At 44.1% G+C, this 22,788-nt stretch overlaps 1 protein-coding gene across 1 annotated transcript in view; it reads left to right on the top strand.

Moving 5' to 3' along the window:
- The window catches only part of LOC123747155 (flap endonuclease 1), a 134,820-nt gene that overhangs the window by 105,062 nt on the left and 6,970 nt on the right, over window positions 1-22,788 (top strand). Inside the window, exons 5-7 of the mRNA XM_045729175.2 lie at window positions 1,098-1,250; window positions 14,373-14,591; window positions 19,317-19,505. Of these exons, the coding sequence (XP_045585131.1) occupies window positions 1,098-1,250; window positions 14,373-14,591; window positions 19,317-19,505 (561 nt within the window). The remainder of the gene's footprint in view (window positions 1-1,097; window positions 1,251-14,372; window positions 14,592-19,316; window positions 19,506-22,788) is intronic.

Genomic DNA, 22,788 nt, shown 5'->3' with positions numbered 1-22,788 from the left:
GAATGTGGGCGAGTGAGGAGTTGAGAGAAGGAGTTATAAGTACCGTATTCCCTTTCGCCACTGATCCCCGGGCAACTCACTCATTGTACTCGGCACGTCCTTGTACCACACACCAGTGGCTGGCTGGTGTGTGGCGGTCACTCCTCGTTACTTTTTGACTCATAATAGCAACTTAGTGGTTCATTATGGTGAACAAAACATGCAGATACTTATATATAACCTGTGTATATAGTGTAATAACTGACAAAGTATTTGTGCACTGTTTGATGAACATTATTGAATCAACAATATGCACACTATATTTTTAAGTACAGTGATGAATCACTCATTTTATTATATAAATATATCACACTACACACTATTGAATAATATTACAGCAAAAAAACTATGAAAAATCAATCAGAGACATTGAAATAATTAGGTAATTATCGCTTTGTGGCAACTCCATCCTGACAGCTGGTGAACAACAGACCGCCTGGGACGCACGCTGAGTCAGCGCCTGTTTTTTGCCAGACTTCCCCGCCTTATAGGGGCAATATATGCCACTTACGATTTTTTTATTATTTTTCCCATGGTCAGTGAACACAAATTAACAGGTTAGGAAGAATTTTTTTTTTTTTTTTTTTTTTTTTTTTATGGGCCTGTGGGTGTCAAATGGTATATAGCCATGCGCCATTTAAAGGTTAACTGGTTTCCTAAAAATTTGGAAGAGTTCTTCCTCCCTGTTTGGTCTTCGGTTGCAATTTTCTTACCATGTGGGGTGTGTTTTGTTATGCCTATCTGGGGTGCCTAACCCTGATCGACAACAGATAAGTAATAACCCCCCCCCCCAACCACAGGGACCAAAAAGCCAAAGCTCAACCCCCCGCAAGCACAGACAGGTGAGTACAGGGGGCAGGTCCCAGGGGCTATTGCTCCTTGTGCCTGTCCGAGGGGGCCAGGTTCTGGCTCGTGGTCCCCAGTAGGCTGAACTCTATTGACCAATGCCCTAGATTAATATATCATATATTAGCCCGATAACTCCAGGGAGCCTCAGGGGCTCGCCCAGAAAATGGCGTTTCATTACATTCAATGCTGGTTTTTTATTTTTTTTCTAGGTGTATGGAGTAGCAACGGAGGATATGGATGCCCTGACATTCGGAACGCCCATTTTACTACGACACATGACCTTCAGTGAGGCTAGAAAAATGCCCATTAAAGAGTTTCATTTATCGAAGATCTTGGAAGAAATTAAAATTTCTCAGGAGGAGGCAAGTACAGTGAACTGTAGTTAATATTATGAAGTTAGTGCACTGTATTGTTTTCAGGTGAGTACAGTGTACTGTAGTTATTATTCTAAGGTGAGTACAGTGTACTGTAGTTATTATTCTAAGGTGAGTACAGTGTAGTTATTGTTCTGAGGTGAATGCAGTGTAGTTATTGTTCCAACTGGACCAACCAATTGAGGTGGAGGTGGGCCTGTGGGCCGCTCCAAGCAACAGCCTGTTGGACCAAGTTATCAAATCCTTAGGCCGGGCTCGGGGAGTAGCAGAACTAGCGAAACCCTCTCCAGGTTTGCTCCAGGTATGATAACCAGCTGGCTTCTACTCCTCGGGTTGTGTGATCTAAGTTACCTTACAGTGCTTCTTAAATTACTGTCTCCACTCGATCATCCGGACTATATGGGAAGTACCCCCAGCCGGATTATTACATTTTTCCGATAATGGTACTTTTTCACCTACGAGTCCAAAACTAACCATTTCCAACTATTTTTATACTACAAACAACATAATTTGAATTGCCTTGCCACATATAATTATTAAGTATTCTACTAGAAACCTCAGCTTACCTTGTTGTTGTACGTCTTCTTGATTGATGCCACACATCTTGAAGTTAAAAATTCTTTACAATTTACGTAACTTATACTAACACAACACTAAAATTAACACTTAAAATTACTGTACAGTTCATTAAGCAAAGATAGTTTTCACTGTCAGCTGCGGAAGCCTCACTTGTTGAAGGCGCTGGGCTTGCCTGTGACGCCTCACTTGTTGAAGGCGCTGGGCTTGCCTGTGACGCCTCACTTGTTGACGGCGCTTGGGTTGCGTGTGCCCCCTCACTTGTTGAAGGCGCTTGGCTTGATTTTCGCACCATATAAGAATCAAGTGTAGCTTGCCTTCTGTGTTCACTGGCCAGTTGTATGATCAGCTCTTTTGTTCGCCACAGGTATTGATACATGTTTCCAACTTCTGGATGAGCACAATTTGATGAAAAATTAATTAACAAGTCAACAGAAGACATGAGTTCACTATATTTCGTGGTCATTGGTGTTGGTTCTTCACTTCCTTCTTCATCCTCTTCGTTGACCTCACCAGTAATAGACTGGAGAATCTCGTCTTCACTCATCACACCATATCTTGGGTCATTGGCATCTTTTTCAAGCCAATCAACCACATTCTGCCTTTCTAAGTTTTCGCCGGCATTTCTAAACATTCCATGGCTTTCATCTGTAAATCCTTCAAAATCCATTTCTGCATCCTCCTCATTTCTGAACGTAGACGTGAGGAGTTTTTTCTAGGAATTTTTCAAAGTCGATTCCTGTAATTCACTCCACACCTTGGCCCAGTTAAAGATGGCTTCCTTGATTGTATAGTTCTTCAAATTCTGAAGTTTTTTTTAGCCCTGTTATCCACACCGAGTTCAATATCTTGCGGAAGGGGCAAAACCACCAAAACTTCGTTTAGCATGTTTTTGGTGTACAACCTCTTTGTGGCACAGATAACTCCCTGATCCATAGGCTGAATGAGAGAGGTTGTGTTAGGATGAAGTGCCATACACATTATCTTGCCATCTTGTGAGGTTAACGTGTCAATTTTGGAGTGGGCAGGCGCATTATCAAGCAGCAGCAAAGCCCGAACTTCGCTTGGCCTTACTTTGAGTTTCTTAATTAACTGATAGGCACGAACTTCCCTGCAGAACACGTCATGAAACCAGGAAAGAAAGATCTCTTGTGTAAACCATGCATTTTGTGAGCTATAGTATTTGACTGGCAGTCTGTCCATGCAATGTTGCAAGGCTCTTGGTTTCTAGATTTGCCAACAATTGCACACGTGATTCTGTCTGTGCCGTCGGCATTCGCACACATCATGGCTGAGAGCCTGTCCTTGCAAACCTTACATCCTGGCACACAACCCTCACTCCTCATTGCTAGAGTTTTTTCTGGTAAACTCCTCCAATACAACCCAGTTTCATCTGCATTATAAATTTGATATGAATGTAAATTATTTGCCACAATGTATGCTCTTAATTTCTGTTTAAATGGTTCTACACTGCTTTCATCTGCACTTAATTTTTCACCGACAATTTTCCTCTTCACAATATTGTGCCTACCCTTGAACCTTGCAACCCACCCTTCACTCACTTCAAAATCCTTTATTCCAAGGATTGCAGTAAACCTGCTTGCAGCATTTTGTATTTCTGGGCCGCGAATTGTCACGCCAGCTGTGCGGTGCTGAGCAAACCACTTGTACACAGCCTCATCCAACTGTACATGCGTCGAAGTTTTTCTACCACACCCTCTGCTAGTGCTTGCACCTTCACTTTCACAGGTTGAAATGAATTTCATTAGTTTCTCTTTTTGTTTCCTTATATCAGAAACAGTACTAGTGCCTATATTAAATTCCTTGGCAACACTTGAGGTCGACCGGCCATTTTCACAAAGTTGTATAACACATAGCTTGTCCTTAATTGTTAGGACAACCTTCTTCCTCTTAACACCTCCAGAACGATTCATGCTGCTACCAGACATAGTCTTTGCCAAAAATGTTCAAAGTTACTATGAAAATAAAAAAGTTATTTAAAAAAATATTTCACTAATGGCGCGAGTGTAACACGAGGGTAGAGAGCACATGACTTGACCAGGCCTGGACGGGTCCAGTCGGGGCAGGGAGGAGGCACGTTACGAAGGCCACCAGCAATAAAAAAAATATATTTTTGTAGGAAACTTCAGCCTGTGCAAATTGTTTTTTAGGAAACTTGTATGGTATTTTTTATTACATAATTACTAGTATTTTTTTTTTATTTTGGCTATGATGAATTGTTTAAAAACCAAGGGTAATTCCTGTACTGTAGTGTATAGGCCGCTCCCCACCCAGGTGGTCCCTCCTAACGCTCCCCTCTCTCCCGACACTACCCACCCACCCCACCCCCTCCCACACCATGCGCCTCGAGTCACGGGCAGACGGGATTAATACGGTATGGCCCGCCTCATGGTTTTCATATATGGACAATTCCACGATTATCCAGCTGTCTGGATAGTGTAACATCGGCAGCAAATTAACCGGCCCCGATATTGTATCTGGCCAAACCAGCTTTTATCTGGTTCCTGTGGCCATTTTGGCTGGATATTGTGATAACTTTATCCGGTCACGATTTTGGCCGTATAAGGGCGTTTTCCAGATGTTCGAATCCCGGATAATCGCGGGGTTACAGTATTTCATTCACCCTTGAGCCTCTTATCACAAAATTATATTCACCCCACAATTAAATTTCCTTATTTTTCTGGGGGGAGCCCTTACGGCTCCCCGGAGCTATCCATGGCTGATATGGATACCCTAATTATTTTCCATCAGTCGATGTGGGTGGAATTCTAGGCCTATTGGGGACCATGAGCCAGAATATGGCTCTCTCACAGAGGCACGAGGAGCAATGGCCAATAGAAATGCACATGTGATTTGTAGCATTCTATATCTGCCATCGACTGGGACAGGCACCCAGAGAGGTAATCGCCACAAGACAACCCTATTCTGGTTAACAACGAAAATCGTCAAACGAGTGGACAGAACTCTCCAAAAGAAAAATGAGCAAACAAGCATGACATCACACGAGCCACGCCACATGTCTGTGCAGCTCCCCCTCTTCACGGGACAGAGAAGGGGAAGCCCCAGACCCTCGTGCCGGCGATCCACACCCCAGTTCCTCGGCTGATGGGATCGTGCATAGTTGTGTGGCCTTCCACAAGTCACCTCAGGTCTTCTTCTGCTGGCCTTTCGCTGCTTGGCGCTTGGCTGCCCCGAGTGTTTGGGGTTATTTCACCCTTGTTCGCCTTGGGGTAAGTGGTAGTTATTGCAGTGGTCGGGCGCGGGGTACTGCGTAGCTAGTTTTCACCTTTAACAGCGGCCTCACTGTCCTCTTGCGAGGTTTTTTTTTTGTTTTTGTTTTTGCCTGGTGGAGGGGGGGTATCTGCCGTGTGGTCTCCCTTTCCCTTATATTAGGGTTGTTTGCGTGGTGGCACCCCTTGCTTCGCCCTCGTGAGTGGACACGTCCCGTGAGTTCAGCTTTTAGCAGTTTGCTTGGTAGCTAGGGGTCCCGGTTAACATACCCTGCCTGGGATAACCCTTTGCAGACCCAGTCTAGGGGCCCTGGAAAATCCCACGGGGGCACTCGGGTCCACTGGGTGAGACCCCTGCGTCTCCTCTCGCTCTGTGTGAGTTTGAGGGTTGCTCTGTCCCCTTGTCTCTGGGTGACGCTCTTAGTTTTTGTCTCCGTCATGCTGCCTGTTGGATCGGTGACACATTCGACCTCGAGTCCTGCGAGCTTTGTTGCTTGTTTGTGGCTCCAATCACCCTATTTGTTGACATTCTTCGGGTGCAGGCGGCTCGCGAGTTGCTAGATAGGTTGTTGCAACGCACTAGTTTGGTTGCTTCCCCGGATGCCCCGAGGCTGCCCTGTTTTGTTTCTCGTGATCCGGACTTGGGCGTTTTGGTCGCTTCAGCCTAGGTTCAGTTGGCCCCCCCTCCTTGTTCATCCCCTACTGTGGTTGATTTAGTCCCCTCCAACCCCCCTGCTTCCAGCTCCTAGGAATCTGAGGGCTTCGGGGTCGGGGCAGGGTTTGAAGGTTTGAGACTCGGGCAGTTTTTGGGGTTGCCCCTTCCTGGGTTGCGTTGGAGGCGTTTGAGTCAGTTCCTCCAGCTGTAGCTCCGGGGACTGACCAGTGGGGCCCCGCTCTCTTCCTGTTCTTTCGGCCGCCCCGGCTTTTTCTTGTAAGGCCGGATCTTTGGAGGACGACTAGCCCCCGGGGCCTGACGTGGTGGTTCCCGGGGTTGGGGAGGGGGCTGACTTTGGGGGCCTTTGGCCCTTATATATGGTCTGTACCATAATGTCTGACCCAGGTAGCAGTTGGGTCGGCCCATGTGTTGCGTTTCCTCGGTGGTCGCCCGGGTTGACATCGGCGAGCGCTGTTTTTAACATTCAGGTTTCCCCATAGATTTGGGGAACCCTAACCTACCCTGTCATTGACAAACTTTGGCTTTTGGTTTAATGAGTTCTCAGAATGTTTTCCACATTTTTTCTTGGGATGTTCCTCGATTTTGACTTGGGCGTCCATTGTGGGGGCGCAGAGCGTGGGTTGGACCTTTTGACATTCTGGTCTGATTCTAACATGGGGGTTCACCCATCTGTACGTTACATATACACATTCATATACATCCGGCGTGTATATACGCCTTTATACCCCCTCACCTTCCTCCTATAGTTTTGGAAGGCTTGTTTCCTGTTCTTAGGGTCTGGGTTTTTTGATGCTCGGGTGAAGTTTGCTTCTCTCATTAGCACTCGAGTTTGGGTGAGTGTCTTGTTTTTCCTTGCTACACGTCTGTGTGTATGGTTCATGTAGCTTCTGTTGCCGTTTGCTTATGCTCTTGTTCCTTGCTTCCAGTGCAGGGATACCTAGGTTTAAGAGTTTAATCCGTTCCTGGAGACAGCTCGTATCCCGAAAACTCGTAAACTGAAGCTAATTTCCCCATAAGAAATAATGGGAAATGAATTAATCCGATCCTGACTACTCAAAAACCTCACTTCAAACTAAATTTTATACCTAATTCATCAAAATCTGCACTAGAAAACTATGTTCAAGTTATTATTTACCATTGCTGATGAATGCTGTAGGTGTATGGAAGATGGTGAGGAGGGGGGATGGAGGAGAGGTGTTACTGTTTAGAAGCGGAGTCCCCTTCCATTTTAACATCAGGCAATGAGGACCTCTCTGGGGTGCATTCTCTGGCACGTTTTGCCTGCATACCACTAGGTCCTGGTTGTGGCTCACTGCTCGATGTTCTCACAACAAATCTGTCCATGGAAGATTATTTTCCCTTCTTCGCAAGATGTCAATGTAGTGAGGCATCACATTGTCATTGAAAAGATTATTGCAACGGCCTACTACAGCTTTCTCTGGGTGAGTTTTTTCAATAGAAGTTTGCATCTCTTCCCACATCTGACACCACTTCTTAACACTTTGGTCCGGTAATAACACAGCATTGCGTGACTTTTTTATTTAGGGGAAGTCCAGTAATGACGCAGCATTGCGTGATTTCCGGCGGCAAATTGGCGACGGTTTCGGGAGGGGCGCGCTGCGGTTTTGGACATTATATGCATACACACCTGTAGGGAATTTCATTGCGAATACAATGATATCAAAATGAAAGACATAGGACCAGAATTGAGGTAACAAAGTTGAAAAGAGTATACCCATTTTATTGCTCTTTATTAGCACTCACTGCAGTAACGCACTGTCATTTTCTCTGTTTGCTTTTGGTGGGACGCAGGGCTTTTGGACTTTATATTTGCATATTCTTCTGTAGGGAATTCTATTGCAAACACAATGACACAAAAATGAAAGAACTAGGACGAGAATTGAGATGTCCAAAGTGAAGAGAGTGTACACATTTTATTGCTCTTTCGCGGTCCTGAGTAACACGCTTTCACTTTCTCGCCGGGTTTTTGGGCTTTATATGCATTTAGTCCTGTAGAGGATTGTGAACACATTTATACCAAATTGAAAAACTTAGGACAAGAATTGAGATGACAAAGTTAAAGAGAGTATACACATTTTGGTATGACCGCGCGTTCTATTGTAATGAGAGGCGACTTGGGATGGTGCAGCGCTCTCTGGTAACTTTCATATTGTCGGTGGCTGGAGCGCGTCGCTGTTTTTGATATTATATGCATATATTCCTGTTGGGAATTCTATTCTGAACACATTGATACCAAAATGAAAGACCAAGGACGAGAATTGAGGTGACCAAAGTGAAAGGAGTGTACACATTTTATCGGTCTTGTGCGCTCCCGGGTAACACGCTCTCACTTTCTGTTTGTTGCGGATGGTGCGCTGGGCATTTGGACTTTATATGCCTTTAGTCCTATAGAGAATTCTATTGCGAACACAATGATACCAAATTGAAAAACCTAGGACGAGAATTGAGGTAACAAAGTTGAAAAGATTATACACTTCAGAATTACCGTGCGCTCTCGCGGAATGCACAAACCAACCCAGGATAGTGTGGCGCATGTGCGCCCAGAGTATCAAAGTGTTAATGGTTGTCGAAGGGACATTCTGTACTGCCTCTTCCTCCTCCACTGGAGAAACATCCTCAGCTGGGTCTTCTTGCTGTTCCTTTTGAAGGGCTTGGAGTTCTTCGGTGGTCAGTTTTTTGTTGTCTTCTTCCACTAACTCCTCCACATCATCATCCAATTCCAAGCCCATTTGCTGGCCCAGAGTAACAATTTCCATAACAATGGGCGCTTCATTTACAGGCTCAAACCCCTCAAAGTCTAGTTCTGGCATACATTCAGGCCACAATTTTCTCCAGCTAGAGATTGGGGTTCTTTGAGTCACTTCTTGCCACGCTTTGTCAACGAGTTTTAAAGAACTACAAATGTTAAAATGGTGTTTCCAGAACTCTTTGAGGGTGAGGTTTGTGGCTTCAGTCAATTCAAAACATTTCTGGAAAAGTGCCCTTTCATAAAGTTTCTTAAAATTCGCTATGATTTTCTGGTCCATAGGTTGAATTAGAGGAGTCGTGTTAGGAAGAAGGAACTTTACTGTGAGAAAATTACTGTTTCTGTGCAACAATTCATCTTCCAAGTCTGGAGGATGAGCAGGAGCATTGTCGAAGCAGGGCCTTGAGTGGCAAATGTTTCTCCTGCAGATATTTTTCTATGGCAGGGCACACCACTTCATTCACCCACTCCGAAAAAAAAATCCTAGTCACCCATGCCTTATTATTAGCCCTCCACATCACACACATTTGTTTTTTCTGCACTTTATACTGTTTGAAAACCCTTGGATTTTCAGAATGATACACTAGCAAGGGTTTAATTTTCAAATCGCCACTCGCATTTGAACACAGCACAAGCGTAAACCTATCTTTCATAGGCTTGTGTCTGGGCAATGCTTTTTCTTCCTTGGTAATGTATGTCCTCTTAGGCAATCTTTTCCAGAACAGTCCTGTTTCATCACAATTAAACACCTGTTGCGGTAGGTATCCCTCAGCGTCTGCAAACTCTTTAAATTCATCAATAAATCTTTCAGCTGCTGGTTTGTATTTGTGGTCTTTGTTTCGTGATTGTTGATACTCCTTTTGCCACTTTAGCACTCATAATGTCCTTTTTCTTGGCAAGTATAGTGCATATCGTTGACGTGGATTTGTTGTACTGCCTACAAAGTTCAACAACCCGTGCACCATTTTTATGCTTCTGAATGATCTCTTGCTTTTCCTTTATTGTCATCCTCACATGCGATATTGTCATCCTCACATGCGATTTCTTGCCTTGAACCATACCACTGACTTTCTTGGGACCCATTGCGATGTATATTATAACAAATTTTATGCCAAATAGTAAAATCTCCTAAAATAAATGGTAAATTCTTGTGAAGAATTCAGGCAGGATAGTCACTGGGCGTGAGGCACTGGCAAACTGAGCGGTGATCCCCATGCCACCATGCGCTAGTTCGGCCCGTATGCGTATCAACAAACTCGTATCCTGAGGCAAGCCTCGTATCCCGATACAAATTTTCCGAGCAAATCCTGCTCGTAACCCGTAAAACTCGTAATTAGGGGCGCTCGTAAGCCGAGGTACCACTGTACTTGGACTGTCTTTTCTTTGCATTTTCCGTCTTCCTTCCTCTCTCCTACACATTGTTGTGTATCTAGGTAGGTACATATTGGCTATTCTCATGCTTGTGTTAGGTTGGGATCTGTTCGTGTTCAGTTTTCTGTTGTAGAACAGGCCCAGTGTTCTGATATAGCTTTGAGTTCTTTCTCTTCTCCTTCACTGTCACTACCAGCTTCTGTGTTGCAATGTCTGCTGGTGTATGTAGCTCCCGATCATCCACTCCTGCCCCTACTGTTCATTTTCATTGGGGCAGGGGGCATTTGGCTTCTGGCCCTGGCTACGGTTTTTCTGTGTTCCTTTTCGGACTACTTTTTTGTATTAAGTGCAGTACATATCTTTCGTAGTTCTCCTTCCTTCCTCAGCAACACGTGCTTTGTTCTGCCCTATAGGGACTGGTGGTGCCGCTCCTGCGGGTTGCGGTGTCTCTGTTTTTCACTTCTCTTTTAGAGTTTCAGCTCGTGGTGCTCGTTTCCTTGTTGGCCTCTGCCTGGGCCTGGCTCTTAAGTTTTTCACTGCCCCTTTTTGTTCTTGCTGTTTGCGGTTCGACAGTTTCTGCATGCGGCAGCTTCTCGTTGTCAGTTATCGGGCTTCTTGTTCCTTCACGGGTCCCAGGGGGAGGGTGCCTCCAGGATAGGGCGTTTTTGCTCGTCCAGGTTGGTTCTTTCCCGTCTCGCCGGGTTTGGGTTCCTGGTTCCCTGGCGGACGTTCTTGTTGTTTTTTTGACAGTCTTGGTTCCGGCGCGGCTTGCTCGGTGTCAGCACCAAGGGGTTTCCGATGGCTCTGCCTCTTTTACATTGTCGGTCCGCTCCATGACAGGGCTGGTTCGGTCTTCTAGTCTGGTTCTTTTGACTGGAGTCTCTCACCATCTGTTTGGTGTTCAGGTGGCTTCTTAACTGTGTCCCACCTGTGTGCTTCGCCTTGGCAGTGGTATGGGGTTTTCTGCCGGTCCTTCCTTTTCCTTTTGTCTCTTCGTAGGTGTACTGTGCTCTTTACTGTCGTGGTGGGGTCCGGGCCATCATCTGGCCGCATACCGTCGCCCTGTCTAGTGCGGCACTGGCGGAGCCGCTTCAGATTGCTCCCGTTTTGTTGTTCCTTCTGCGCTGTTCACGTGTTGTCTCGGGCATGTTGTTGTCTCCTCTCCTCGGTTTGTTGTGGCCCCTTCGGTTCCGGTTTTTGTCAGTGCTTTCTACTTCTTTGGGTTTTGGTGTTCGGTTTGTTCGTTTGCGGCCAGTATCTTCTTTTCTGGTGGGGTTGAGACAGCTCTTTTCTGGAGGGGTCACTGGGGTTGTTGTTGCTTGATTGGTTGGCTGGGGTGCTTCTTGTGTCTGGTTGCGGCTCTCCGCCGTTCTGTGCGCGCCACGGTCTCTGTGGCCGGGGCTGCGCTTTGGGTTGATCCGGTTTCCCCTTCTTCCCTGTTCTCGGGTTCGGGTCTCTCAGGTCGTCCGCTGGGTCGTTCTGTCTAGCCAGCCTGTGGTCTCTCCCCGTGCCCTTGACGTTCGTAGGCTTGCTGTGCTTGCTGACATCTTGGGTGGCACATTTTGAGCTGACATTCGGGCACAGGTTTGTTTTGGCGGTCGCACTGGGTCCTGGCTGCGCGCTCCCTCGTCTATGTTCCTGAGCCTCGTCGGGCCCGTGTTGCCTTGGGTTGGCTGTTGCAGCCTGTTGTCTCGACTTTGTGCTGTGGTGTGAGGCTCCCCGGCAACCCCTCCTCCCTTCGGTTGGCGTTTTTTCGCGTTTTTTATATCCAGCCTCAGAACTGGGGTGTGGATCACTGGCGCGAGGGTCTGGTGCTCCCTCTTCCCACTTCCGGGGAGCTGCGCAGACATGCGGTGTGGCTCGTGTGATCTCATGCTTGTTTGCTCATTTTTCTTTTGGGGAGTTCTGTCCACTTGTATGAGGATTTTCATTGTTAACCAGAATAGGGGATTGTTTTGTGGCGCTTACCTTTCTGAGTGCCTGTCCCGGTCGATGGCAGATATAGAATGCTCCAAATCACATGTGCATTTCTTTGAGCCATTGCTCCTCGTGCTTCTGTGAGGGGCAGGTTCTGGCTCGTGGTCCCTGGTAGGCCTAGAACTCCACCCACATTGACTGATGCAAAATAGTTAGGGTATCCATATCAGCCATGAATAGCTCCGGGGAGCCTCCAGGACTCATCCCGAAAATGGCGTTTCATTACATTCAACGCTGGTTTTTTTCACATAGGCACTGGTTAGTTGCGAGAATGGATGCTGAAGGCTCCTTCTTTATCCCTGGAATTATGTTTGGAGATGTAGTATGGGTCTGTCTTGGACCCCAGTACAGTCAAAAGCGTCGGAACCTTCATTTCGCATTTGGGGGGGTTGAATTAGTTGTTTTAACCCTTAAACTGCGCAACGCGCCTGCAGGCTCACGTCTGGTTTGCGCAATGCGCCTCCGGGTATTTGTATTTTTCACGTTCCATTCAAAACTCCCGCCGCTACGTGGGGTTCACATCAGCTTCCTCAGGGCTCTTATAAACAGACGCCATCTTTAAAAAAAATCGTGGTCCACATTCCCGGGTGTGGGAGCCTCAGTAGTGTGTGAGCAACCAAGGCTGGCGCTCGCAGCATGAGCGCACAGCACTGCTGTTCAGCATGTGACCACAGCATCGCCTAATAATGTCAAAATATATATATAACTTGTATTATTTAGCTATGATAGTGTTATATTAGAGCCTGAGTGTGATAATGACTGGGTACAATGTTCAAATATCAGTGATTCAATGCTGTTCACGATGTTCACAGCGCTAGCCACAGCATTATTTCGTTCATCTAGGAATCTTCAAATGATTTCTTAGGTTCCTTTTCAAAATAAACGTGTGGTCAGTTATTCATTTACAGGAATTAGTGACCAGGATTGTGATAATAGCAGGAATGTGGTTATAATTGTGCGTAGTATTGTGGAAGGAGGAATTTTGATGAGAGAGAGAGGGCGAGAATTGAGGTAGCCTCATTGTGTGTGTGGCTGCCACTCTTGTTTTGCTCACCATACTAGCTTAGTGGTTCGCTATGGGCAACACATATCTACATGGGTATATATAGTGTGTGTATATAGTGTAAGAACAGCAACAGGAGAATGTTGAGAGGAGCTATTTTGGTGAGGAAGGTGACGTAATCGTATCGTCGTCTGCTGTGTGATTTTTCATGCAGTGTATGGTGGCCACTGTACTGTTTGGACACAATACCGGCTTACTTGCATAGTTTTGGTAAATAAAACATGTAGATAGCTATATAGAACATGTGTAATAAGAACTATAACAATATGGTGGGAGGAGCAATGTTGGCGAGTAAGATGTTGGAGTGAGGGAGACAGGCTGGGTGTGGCTGCTCTCACTCGAGGTGTTCTGAATGTGTTCATTGCCAAATGCTCCTATTGGCCCATACGAGGCAGCTGCTATTGGCCCATACGAGGCAGCTGCTATTGGCCCATACGAGGCAGCTGCTATTGGCCCATACGAGGCAGCTGCTATTGGCCCATACGAGGCAGCTGCTATTGGCCCATACGAGGCAGCTGCTATTGGCCCATACGAGGTAGCTGCTATTGGCCCATACGAGGCAGCTGCTATTGGCCCATACGAGGCAGCTGCTATTGGCCCATACGAAGCAGCTGCAACGCGGTGTTCTGAATGTGTTGATGGTGAATGTATATAGTGTGTAAATAGATTGTATATATACACAAATTAGCATGATACATAGTAAATATGTGCTGCATATGTGTACACAAGTTTCATGCACGTAACACAGTGTCTACGGACAGTACGGATGTTGTACTGCGATATTATAGTGTACGTGTTCATTATACATTGGATTGGCACATAAAAACAATGAAAATGTATTTGGAAAGGTGCGCAAAAAATGAACGAAAATATATTCGCGGCAACTCGCGTGCCCCGCCCCGAGCGCCCCACCGCCCCCGAGAGCTTACGGCACGGGCGCACGGGGAATGATGACGTCACGCCCCAACTTACGGACCCCATAGCAGCCAAACTAAGTACAATTTCGACTTTTTTTTTTACATACCCATACTGAGGGAAGGGTTTTTGACACTTTAAAAAGAAAAAATAATTTTTTCCAGAGAATTTATTTCCTGCGCACTGCGGGGGTGTCACATTTGGAGGCAACGCAGTTAAGGGGTTAAGCCCTGCTATTGTGTCTTATTCTTTGCATGAAAACTTTAAATTTTATCATATAGGTGCTGTGTGACAATACTTGTATCATTATTGCACTCTCATGAGAACCCGAAACTCTCTTTTGTCAACTTGTTTTGCCATTACATTTATAATATAGGTGCTGTGTGACATTGCTTTATCATTATTTCCGTCTCGTGAGAACCCGGATCAATCTCTTCAACTTGTTTTGCCATTACATATATTTCCTGCCTATGTTGAAATATTTGTCTAAAATCCATGTCTTTGTTTTTTACAGTTTATCGATATGTGTATTCTGCTGGGCTGTGACTATTGTGATAGTATCAGGGGTATTGGACCTAAGCGAGCCATAGAACTGATCCGTAATCACAAGACTATTGATGAAATACTAAAGCATATAGATACGAAGAAGTACAGCCCACCAGAAGATTGGCGCTTTGCCGAAGCCAGAAAACTTTTCATTGAACCGGAAGTTGCCGATCCTGAGGATATTGACGTAAGAGTTTTATCCATGCTAATAAATTTTGCTTGTAAAGACATAAAATGCACAAATATGATTTTATATAACGCAGAAATCACAATAACGTGATATATCAAATGAACAGATCCACAGGAGCCTTGATGAGGCTTCGAACCTATGCGCTGGATGCTCCCAGATGCGCTCTAGTCGACTTGCGAACTAGTTGAATATGGAAGAGGTTAACCATGTCATGGTGCCGTTGACTGAGTACGTCTGTGAACATCCGGTGCATAGGTTCGACCCCTCATCACGGCCCTTGTGGATTTGTTCATTTTATATAATGTTAGTAGGGGAAAATTTATTTAAATTGAAATGTCTCTCCGAGGTTGTAGGTCAGACGCTTGCAGCTAACATCATCTGATTTTTCCCTTTAATTGCTGTTGGGTACGTGCTCGACATGAGTAATTACCTAAGTGTAGTTACAGGATGAGAGGAATGCTCGTCTTACAAGCACTCTTTGTCATATAACGCTTTGAAATTACTGACGGTTTTGGCCTCCACCACCTTCTTACCTTACTTGTTCCAACTGTCTACCACTCTGTTTGCGAAAGTGAATTTTCTTATATTCGACAGCTTTGTTTAGTTTAACTCTATGACCTCTTGTTCTTGAAGTTCCAGTCTCAGGAATTCTTCCCTATCAGTTTTATTAATTCCTGTTACTTTTTGTACGTAGTGATCATATTGCCTCTTTTTCTTCTATCTTCGTCTCTGAATTATTATTATTATTAAAAATTGTTTTTGTTTTTTACAGTAATTGAAACTATATGGGCTGATTATGCCAAATTAATAAAAAACTGTGCTGATTGTAATGAAATATATCTTTCTAGTAGTCCCAGTGGCTACTAGAAAGCTATCTAGCTTTCTCAGTGAGGTAACCTACATTGTCAGAGTTCTGTTTGGCCTACTGGGGACAGAGCCTGGCTATCTGGCTCACAGAGGTACAGGAAGCGAGAGACAATCCATCACCCCACCGGGAAGCCATCCAGAAAGATTGTGATGCTTTATGATCAACTATAAAGTTTACAGGAAACAAAGCATCAACACAGGCAAACAGCTCCACAGACAATTGAAATGAAATGGTTGTTTTCACACTAAACTAATTCAAACCCTGTTAATACCAATAATCATCACCAGACAGTCTGAGCCCAGCTCGCAACCAACTTCCCTAGATCAACCACTTGGGGTTGGTTAAGTAGGATGCTGGATACTCAGTTTTCTGTCAAACAGGACTCAGCGAGTAACAGTCAACCATATAAAATCTAGTCCAAGTGCAGTTAAAAGCTCTGTACCTTAGGGTACAGTCCTTGCACCGCTGCTTTTCCTTATTCTCATATCAGATATAGACAAAAATACAAGTCACAGCTTCGTATCATCCTTTGCAGATGACACAAAAATCAGTATGAAAATTATCTCAGCTGAAGACATTGAAAAACTTCAAGCTGATATTAATAAAGTTTTCGACTGGGCATCAGAAAATAACATGATGTTTAACAGTGATAAATTCCAGGTACTCAGGTATGGTAAAAATGAGGACCTTAAACATAATACAGAGTACAAAACACAATCAAATGTATCCATAGTAGGAAAACAGCATGTAAAGGATTTGGGAATAATAATGTCTGACGACCTAACGTTTAAGGAGCATAACCAAGCAAATATTGCGACAGCCAGAAAAATGATAGGATGGATTACAAGAACTTTCAAATCCAGGGATCCCATCACAATGGTTGTACTCTTCAAGTCACTTGTGTTGTCCCGTCTTGAGTACTGCTCAGTACTCACTTCCCCCTTCAGAGCAGGAGAGATTGCTGAATTAGTGGGAATACAGAGAACATATACGGCACGCATAGACGCGATAAAGCACCTAAAGTATTGGGATCGTCTCAAAGCCCTCCAAATGTACTCACTAGAAAGAAGACGAGAGAGATATCAAATATTATACACCTGGAAGATACTGGAGGGCCAAGTACCAAATCTACACAGTAAAATAACAATGTACTGGAGTGAACGATATGGAAGAAAATGCAGAATAGAACCAGTGAAGAGCAGGGGTGCCATAGGCACAATCAGAGAACACTGTATAAACATCAGAGGTCCCAGGTTGTTCAACACCCTCCCAGCAAGCATAAGAAATATTGACCGAACAACCGTGGACATTTTCAAGAGGAAACTAGATTTATTCCTCCAAGGAGTGCCGGACCAACCGGGCTGTAGTGGGTATGTGGGCCTGCGGGCCGCTCCAAGCAACAGCCTAGTGGACCAAACTCTCACAAGTCTAGCCCGGCCTCGGGCCGGGCTTGAGGAGTAGAAGAACTCCCAGAACCCCATCAACCAGGTATCAACCAGGGTGGAGGGTAGAGCAACAGTTTCGCATCATACAGGTCAGCGTTCACTCCCCGACTGTCCAAGTGGTTAGGCACCATTCCTGTCTCCCATCCCATCTTAAATCCTTATCCTGATCCCTTCCAAGTGCTATATAATCGTAATGGCTTGGTACTTTCTCCTGATAGTTCCCTTCCCTAGATCAGCTGTTATCTTGAGATTCTAGAGGTTATCTTAAGATGATTTCGGGGCTTTTTTTTTTTTAGTGTCCCCGCGGCCCGGTCCTCGACCAGACCTCCACCCCCAGGAAGCAGCCCGTGACAGCTGACTAACACCCAGGTACCTATTTTACTGCTAGGTAACAGGGGCATAGGGTGAAAGAAACTGCCCAATGTTTCTCGTTGGCGCCTGGGATCGAACCCAGGACCACAGGATCACAAGTCCAGCGTGCTGTCCGCTCGGCCGACCGGCTGTGAAGCTGATGATCAACCAACCAACGAACCTGGAAGGGCAGGGGGAAGGGGATCACAGAATCACTTAAGCTCTATCAAAAAGAGCTTTTCATTGAATCATCCTTCGCAGATGATACAAAAATCAACATGAAAATTACCTCTGCTGAAGACATTGAAAAACTACAAACAGACATTGACAAAGTTTTCGATTGGGCAGCAGAAAATAACATGATGTTTAACGGTGATAAATTCCAGGTACTGTGCTCGGATACGGCAAAAATGAGGATCTGAAACATAATACAGGGTACAAAACACAATCGAATTGGCCCATAGTAGGAAAAGAGCATGTCAAGGATTTGGGAATAATGATGTCCGACGACCTAACGTTTAGGGAGCATAACCAAGCAAGCATTGCGTCAGCCAGAAAAATAATTGGATAGATTACGAAAACCTTCAAGTCCAGAGATCCCATCACAATGGTTGTACTCAATCACTTGTGTTGTCCCATCTTGAGTACTGCTCAGTACTCACTTCCCCCTTCAGAGCAGGAGAGATTGCTGAAATAGAAGGAATACAATGAACATACACGGCACGCATAGACGAGATAAAGCACCTAAATTATTGGGATCGTCTCAAAGCTCTCCAAATGTACTCACTAGAAAGGAGACGAGAGAGATACCAAATAATATACACATGGAAAATACTGGAGGAACAGGTCCCAAATCTGCACAGTAAAACAACAACGTATTGGAGTGAACGATATGGAAGAAAATGCAGAATAGAACCAGTGAAGAGCAGGGGTGCCATAGGCACAATCAGGGAACACTGTATAAACATCAGAGGTCCACGGTTGTTCAACTTCCTACCAGCGAGCATCAGAAATATTGCTGGAACAACTGTGGACATCTTCAAGAGAAAACTAGATTGTTTTCTTCAAGGAGTGCCAGACCAACCGGGCTGTGATGGGTATGTGGGCCTGCGGGCCGTTCCAAGCAACAGCCTGGTGGACCAAACTCTCACAAGTCAAGCCTGGCCTCGAGTCGGGCTTGGGGAGTAAATGAACTCTCAGAACCCCATCAAGCAGGTATCATTACATTGAACATTGGGCTTCTGGGAGAACCCCTTGGTGGCTCCTTGAAGCAAAATTACCATGGAGAAGGGAAACAAGAGACTTGCCAAGAGGATAGGCAGCAGGTACTAAGAAGAGGTCCCCCCCTTGGTTAGACAGCTGCTACGGGCTGCTTCCTGGGGATGTGTAACAAAAATGAGGCCTGGTCGAGGACGGGGCCGCGAGGACACTAAGCCCCGAAATCATCTCAAAATAACCACATGAAGAAGATATTTTGTATTATTTGGAATTTAATTGACTAAAATTGTGCATTAATGATTTCTGCTGGCCTCAATTGCATATTTCATGTAAGTTAAATATTTCAATTATTTTCAATATAATGATCGAGTCAGTCATAGTTCCTTTCTTTCAATAGGACCTGGAGAGTCAGTTTATCTTGAGGTAGGAACTGGGACCATGGTTCTTGCAATAGGACCAGGAGAGTCAGTCTATCTTGAGGTAAGAACTGGGACCATGGCTCTTTCAATAGGACCAGGAGAGTCAGTCTATCTTGAGGTAAGAACTGGGACCATGGCTCTTTCAATAGGACCAGGAGAGTCAGTTTATCTTGAGGGAAGAACTGGGACCATGACTCTTTTTGAGGAACCATTTGTTATTTTAATAACCAAAATAACCTTTGATATTTTGTTATGAAGCTTACAACTTAAACATGATATTTTCCATACACAGAGAAATCACATTCTCGTGATACATCGATGAGAAGATCCACAGGATCCGTGATAAGGATTCGAACCTATGTGTTGAGTATTCCCAAATGATTTCCTATGATATTCATTTTCTTATGATATTTTCCTCTAGCTCAAGTGGAATGAACCAGACGAAGAGGGCTTGGTTAAGTATATGTGCGAGGAGAAGGGCTTTAACGAAGAACGCATTCGTAGTGGGGTGAAGAAACTTTTAAAGGCCCGAAGTGGCAGCACTCAGGGCCGCTTGGATTCTTTCTTTAAGGTGTTGCCGCAGCCGCCGAATGCCAGTAATAAACGCAAGGTAAGCCTTATCTCTGTGCTGGTGCCAGAAAGTATTTTTAAATCAACTATATTACATTAATTGTATTTTAATCACCATCATAGACTAAAACAAAGGACAGTGCATCCTTCTTATTTAGAGAAATATTTGTGTGAACCATCTTAGTTTGTGATGTGAACTATTACTAACTTGTATATAAGTAAGATTAGAGTGTGCTTTTTGGTGAAAGGGTATAGCAGTGTAACCTATCTATTTTATCACTTTTTAATGCTATCTATTAATCTGTTAAAAAATAACCATTTGTAGAAATTCAAGAACCTTACTACTGGTATTTACGTTTTCTATGCACTGGCCTTGATAGGTTAGGTGGGGTTGCTAGGGACAGTACTCACCTTGTTGTACTTGCAGGGGTTGAGCTTTGGCTCCTTGGTCCCACCTGGGGATCAAGTATTTTTCTTGTGTGTACAGAAGTATGTTTTCTGGTTATGTGAAGCAATTGCATTTTGAACAGTGGCAAAATGAGATAACGAGCTTACTGTTCTAAGTAATAAAAATCCTGCACAAGGAATAGAAAAGCTGACTTCTGAAACATATGAAGTTTGTCTTAACATATGTTTTGTTGAGGAAAGCCAGAAAGAGGTCCATTGTAGAAAAAGAACGCAGACGACACTACAAAAGAAGAAAAAATAACGAAACTGCTTAAGCAGACACGACTTTCCATACAAAGAAGGAATAATTTAAACAGGGAGATTGTAGAAATCGAACAGAGACTGAAGTATTCATATCAGATTAAAGAAAGGCAACTAGAACAGAAAGCAATTCACGAAATATAGAAAAAACTAAAATATTTCTTGACATGTGCGAAATCAAAAGCAAAAACCACTGCCAATATAGGACCTATTTGTACTAGTGAAGGTTCATACACTGAGGATGACAAAGAAATTAGTGAAATCCTAAAAAAGCAGTATGAGGACATGTTTAGCACTCCAATAAACAGCATGAAAGTGGAAGATATGGATAACTTCTTTATGCACGATATCCAAACCCCTGTAAATATAACTGATATCAACACGAACGTGGCAGATTTTGAAAGAGAAATTGACAACATGCTCATACACTCAGCCCCGGGTCCAGAATCGTGGAATTCAATATTTATATAGAAATGCAAAGGGCCAGTCACAGGCATTAGTGTGGAGGAAGAGTTTGGACACAGGATACCAGTTGCGCTTAAATCAGCAGACTCAACACAACACAACACAACACGACCCCTCAACACAAGGAAGGGAGCAAAGCATTGGCAAAGAATTATAGACCAGTTGCACTAATGTCCCACATAATAAAAGTTTTTGAGAGAGTGATCAGGAGTCAGGTCACTAGTCTCATGGAAAGTAATGACCTCCATAATCCAGGCCAACAGTGATTTAGAACAGGAAGAACAGCCTCTCATACTGTGACTCGCAGAATGCACTCCTGGCATTGAACGCACATAGTAGTAACACCCAGAAAATAGTTAGTGATATACGAATGAATGTTTTAGCTGCTAAAGAAAACAAGTTTTGAAATTAAATTTCTTTGGATACCATCACATGTTAGCATCTCAAGTCATGACACTGTTGATATGCTTGCAAAAACAGCCCGTAGAAAACCAGTAGTTGAATTTGATATGGGTGTGTCATTAGCAGTGATTAGGAAGAGAATGAACAAATATCTAATGAAAATCTCACTGGCCTAACAAATTCACAAAGGCCTCAAAGTTGTAGCATTAAACATTATGATAAATATCATAAGGAGACATATATATATGGAACTAATTGAGCAAGAACTCGGCAATGTGATATTATAGTGCCCAGAATACGCCTGGGATATAGACGTATCTAGCAGCTTTCTCGAAACCCAAATGTAGAATACACCATGTTTCAACTTTGTGAAAAAGAAAACATGCTTTTCCATGAACATTATATTGTAGAATGTTCCATATTGACTGACTTTGGCCCTCCTGGGCTGAGGTATGCTGAACTCTGTAAATAATCTATGAATACTGGAACACTTGATGATATATTGGACGTGTACCCGAGATTGACTATGTAATAAATCTCTTATACAATGTATGTACCTATAACCTGAGCTTGTAAAAGCATTTTAATCACCTTCAGCGGTTAAGTGTTTAATATCACACTAGTTTCTATAGAAGCTATCTTATCTTATCTTAAATTGCTGACCTGGAGAGCGTGCTGAGATCCTTTACTGCTAGAATCCACTCAGTAAAACATCTAAATTACTGGGACCGACTAAAGAGCCTAAATCTGTACTCCCTTGAGCGCAGGCGGGAGAGATACATAATAATTTATACGTGGAAAATAATTGAGGGGCTGGTCCCAAACCTGCACACAGAAATAACATCACATGAGACCAGAAGACATGGCAGGATGTGCAGAATACCCCCGTTGAAAAGCAGAGGTGCAACAGGTACTCTGAGAGAGAACTCTATCAACATCAGAGGCCCGAGACTGTTCAACACGCTTCCACTACACATAAGGGGCATAACTGGCCGACCCCTCACAGTGTTCAAGAGAGAACTGGATAAGCACCTCCAAAGGATACCTGATCAACCAGGCTGTGACTCATACGTCAGGCTGCGAGCAGCCGCGTCTAACAGCCTTGTTGATCAGTCCAGCAACCAGGAGGCCTGGTCGACGACCGGGCCGCGGGGACACTAAGCCCCGGAAGCACCTCAAGGTAACCTCAAGGTAAGGTAAGGTACCCTGTCAAAGTAGGAGAGACATAGGTGTAAGTGTGTGTATATATATATATATATATATATATATATATATATATATATATATATATATATATATATATATATATATATATATATATATATATATACAGTGGTACCTCGCATAACGATCGCCCCAAAAGACGAACATTTTGGGTAACGAACGGCCCGATCGGCATCAAATCGTCCCGTATGACGAACGCTGGTTTGAGTAACGTCAACACCACATGGTGGGGTCGCGCTGCTTCTTGCACATTCTTAGACGCCTCCGACGATGCACATAAATTATGTTGTTCTTGTTTAAAGATGCTAATGATGCTGGGATATAAAAGGGTGACTGCTGAGATGTTGCAAAGCATTGACGTTTTTGTAGGAAAAAAGAAATGAAATGTCTGATATACAACAAATGTCAAAAAGGTTCGTTCGGTGTTCGGCAGGTAGGCTGCTCCATTATAACAATCTTTCTTTGTTTCAAATGTGTTCCATTTGTTTTGTAATTTTCATTTACGTCTCAATAATGGAGAAGGC

The sequence above is a fragment of the Procambarus clarkii genome, chromosome 77 (assembly GCF_040958095.1).
Source record: "Procambarus clarkii isolate CNS0578487 chromosome 77, FALCON_Pclarkii_2.0, whole genome shotgun sequence".
Classification (NCBI taxonomy): domain Eukaryota; kingdom Metazoa; phylum Arthropoda; class Malacostraca; order Decapoda; family Cambaridae; genus Procambarus; species Procambarus clarkii.
Note: the sequence above shows the minus strand (reverse complement) of the source record. Positions and strands in the feature narration are given on the sequence as shown.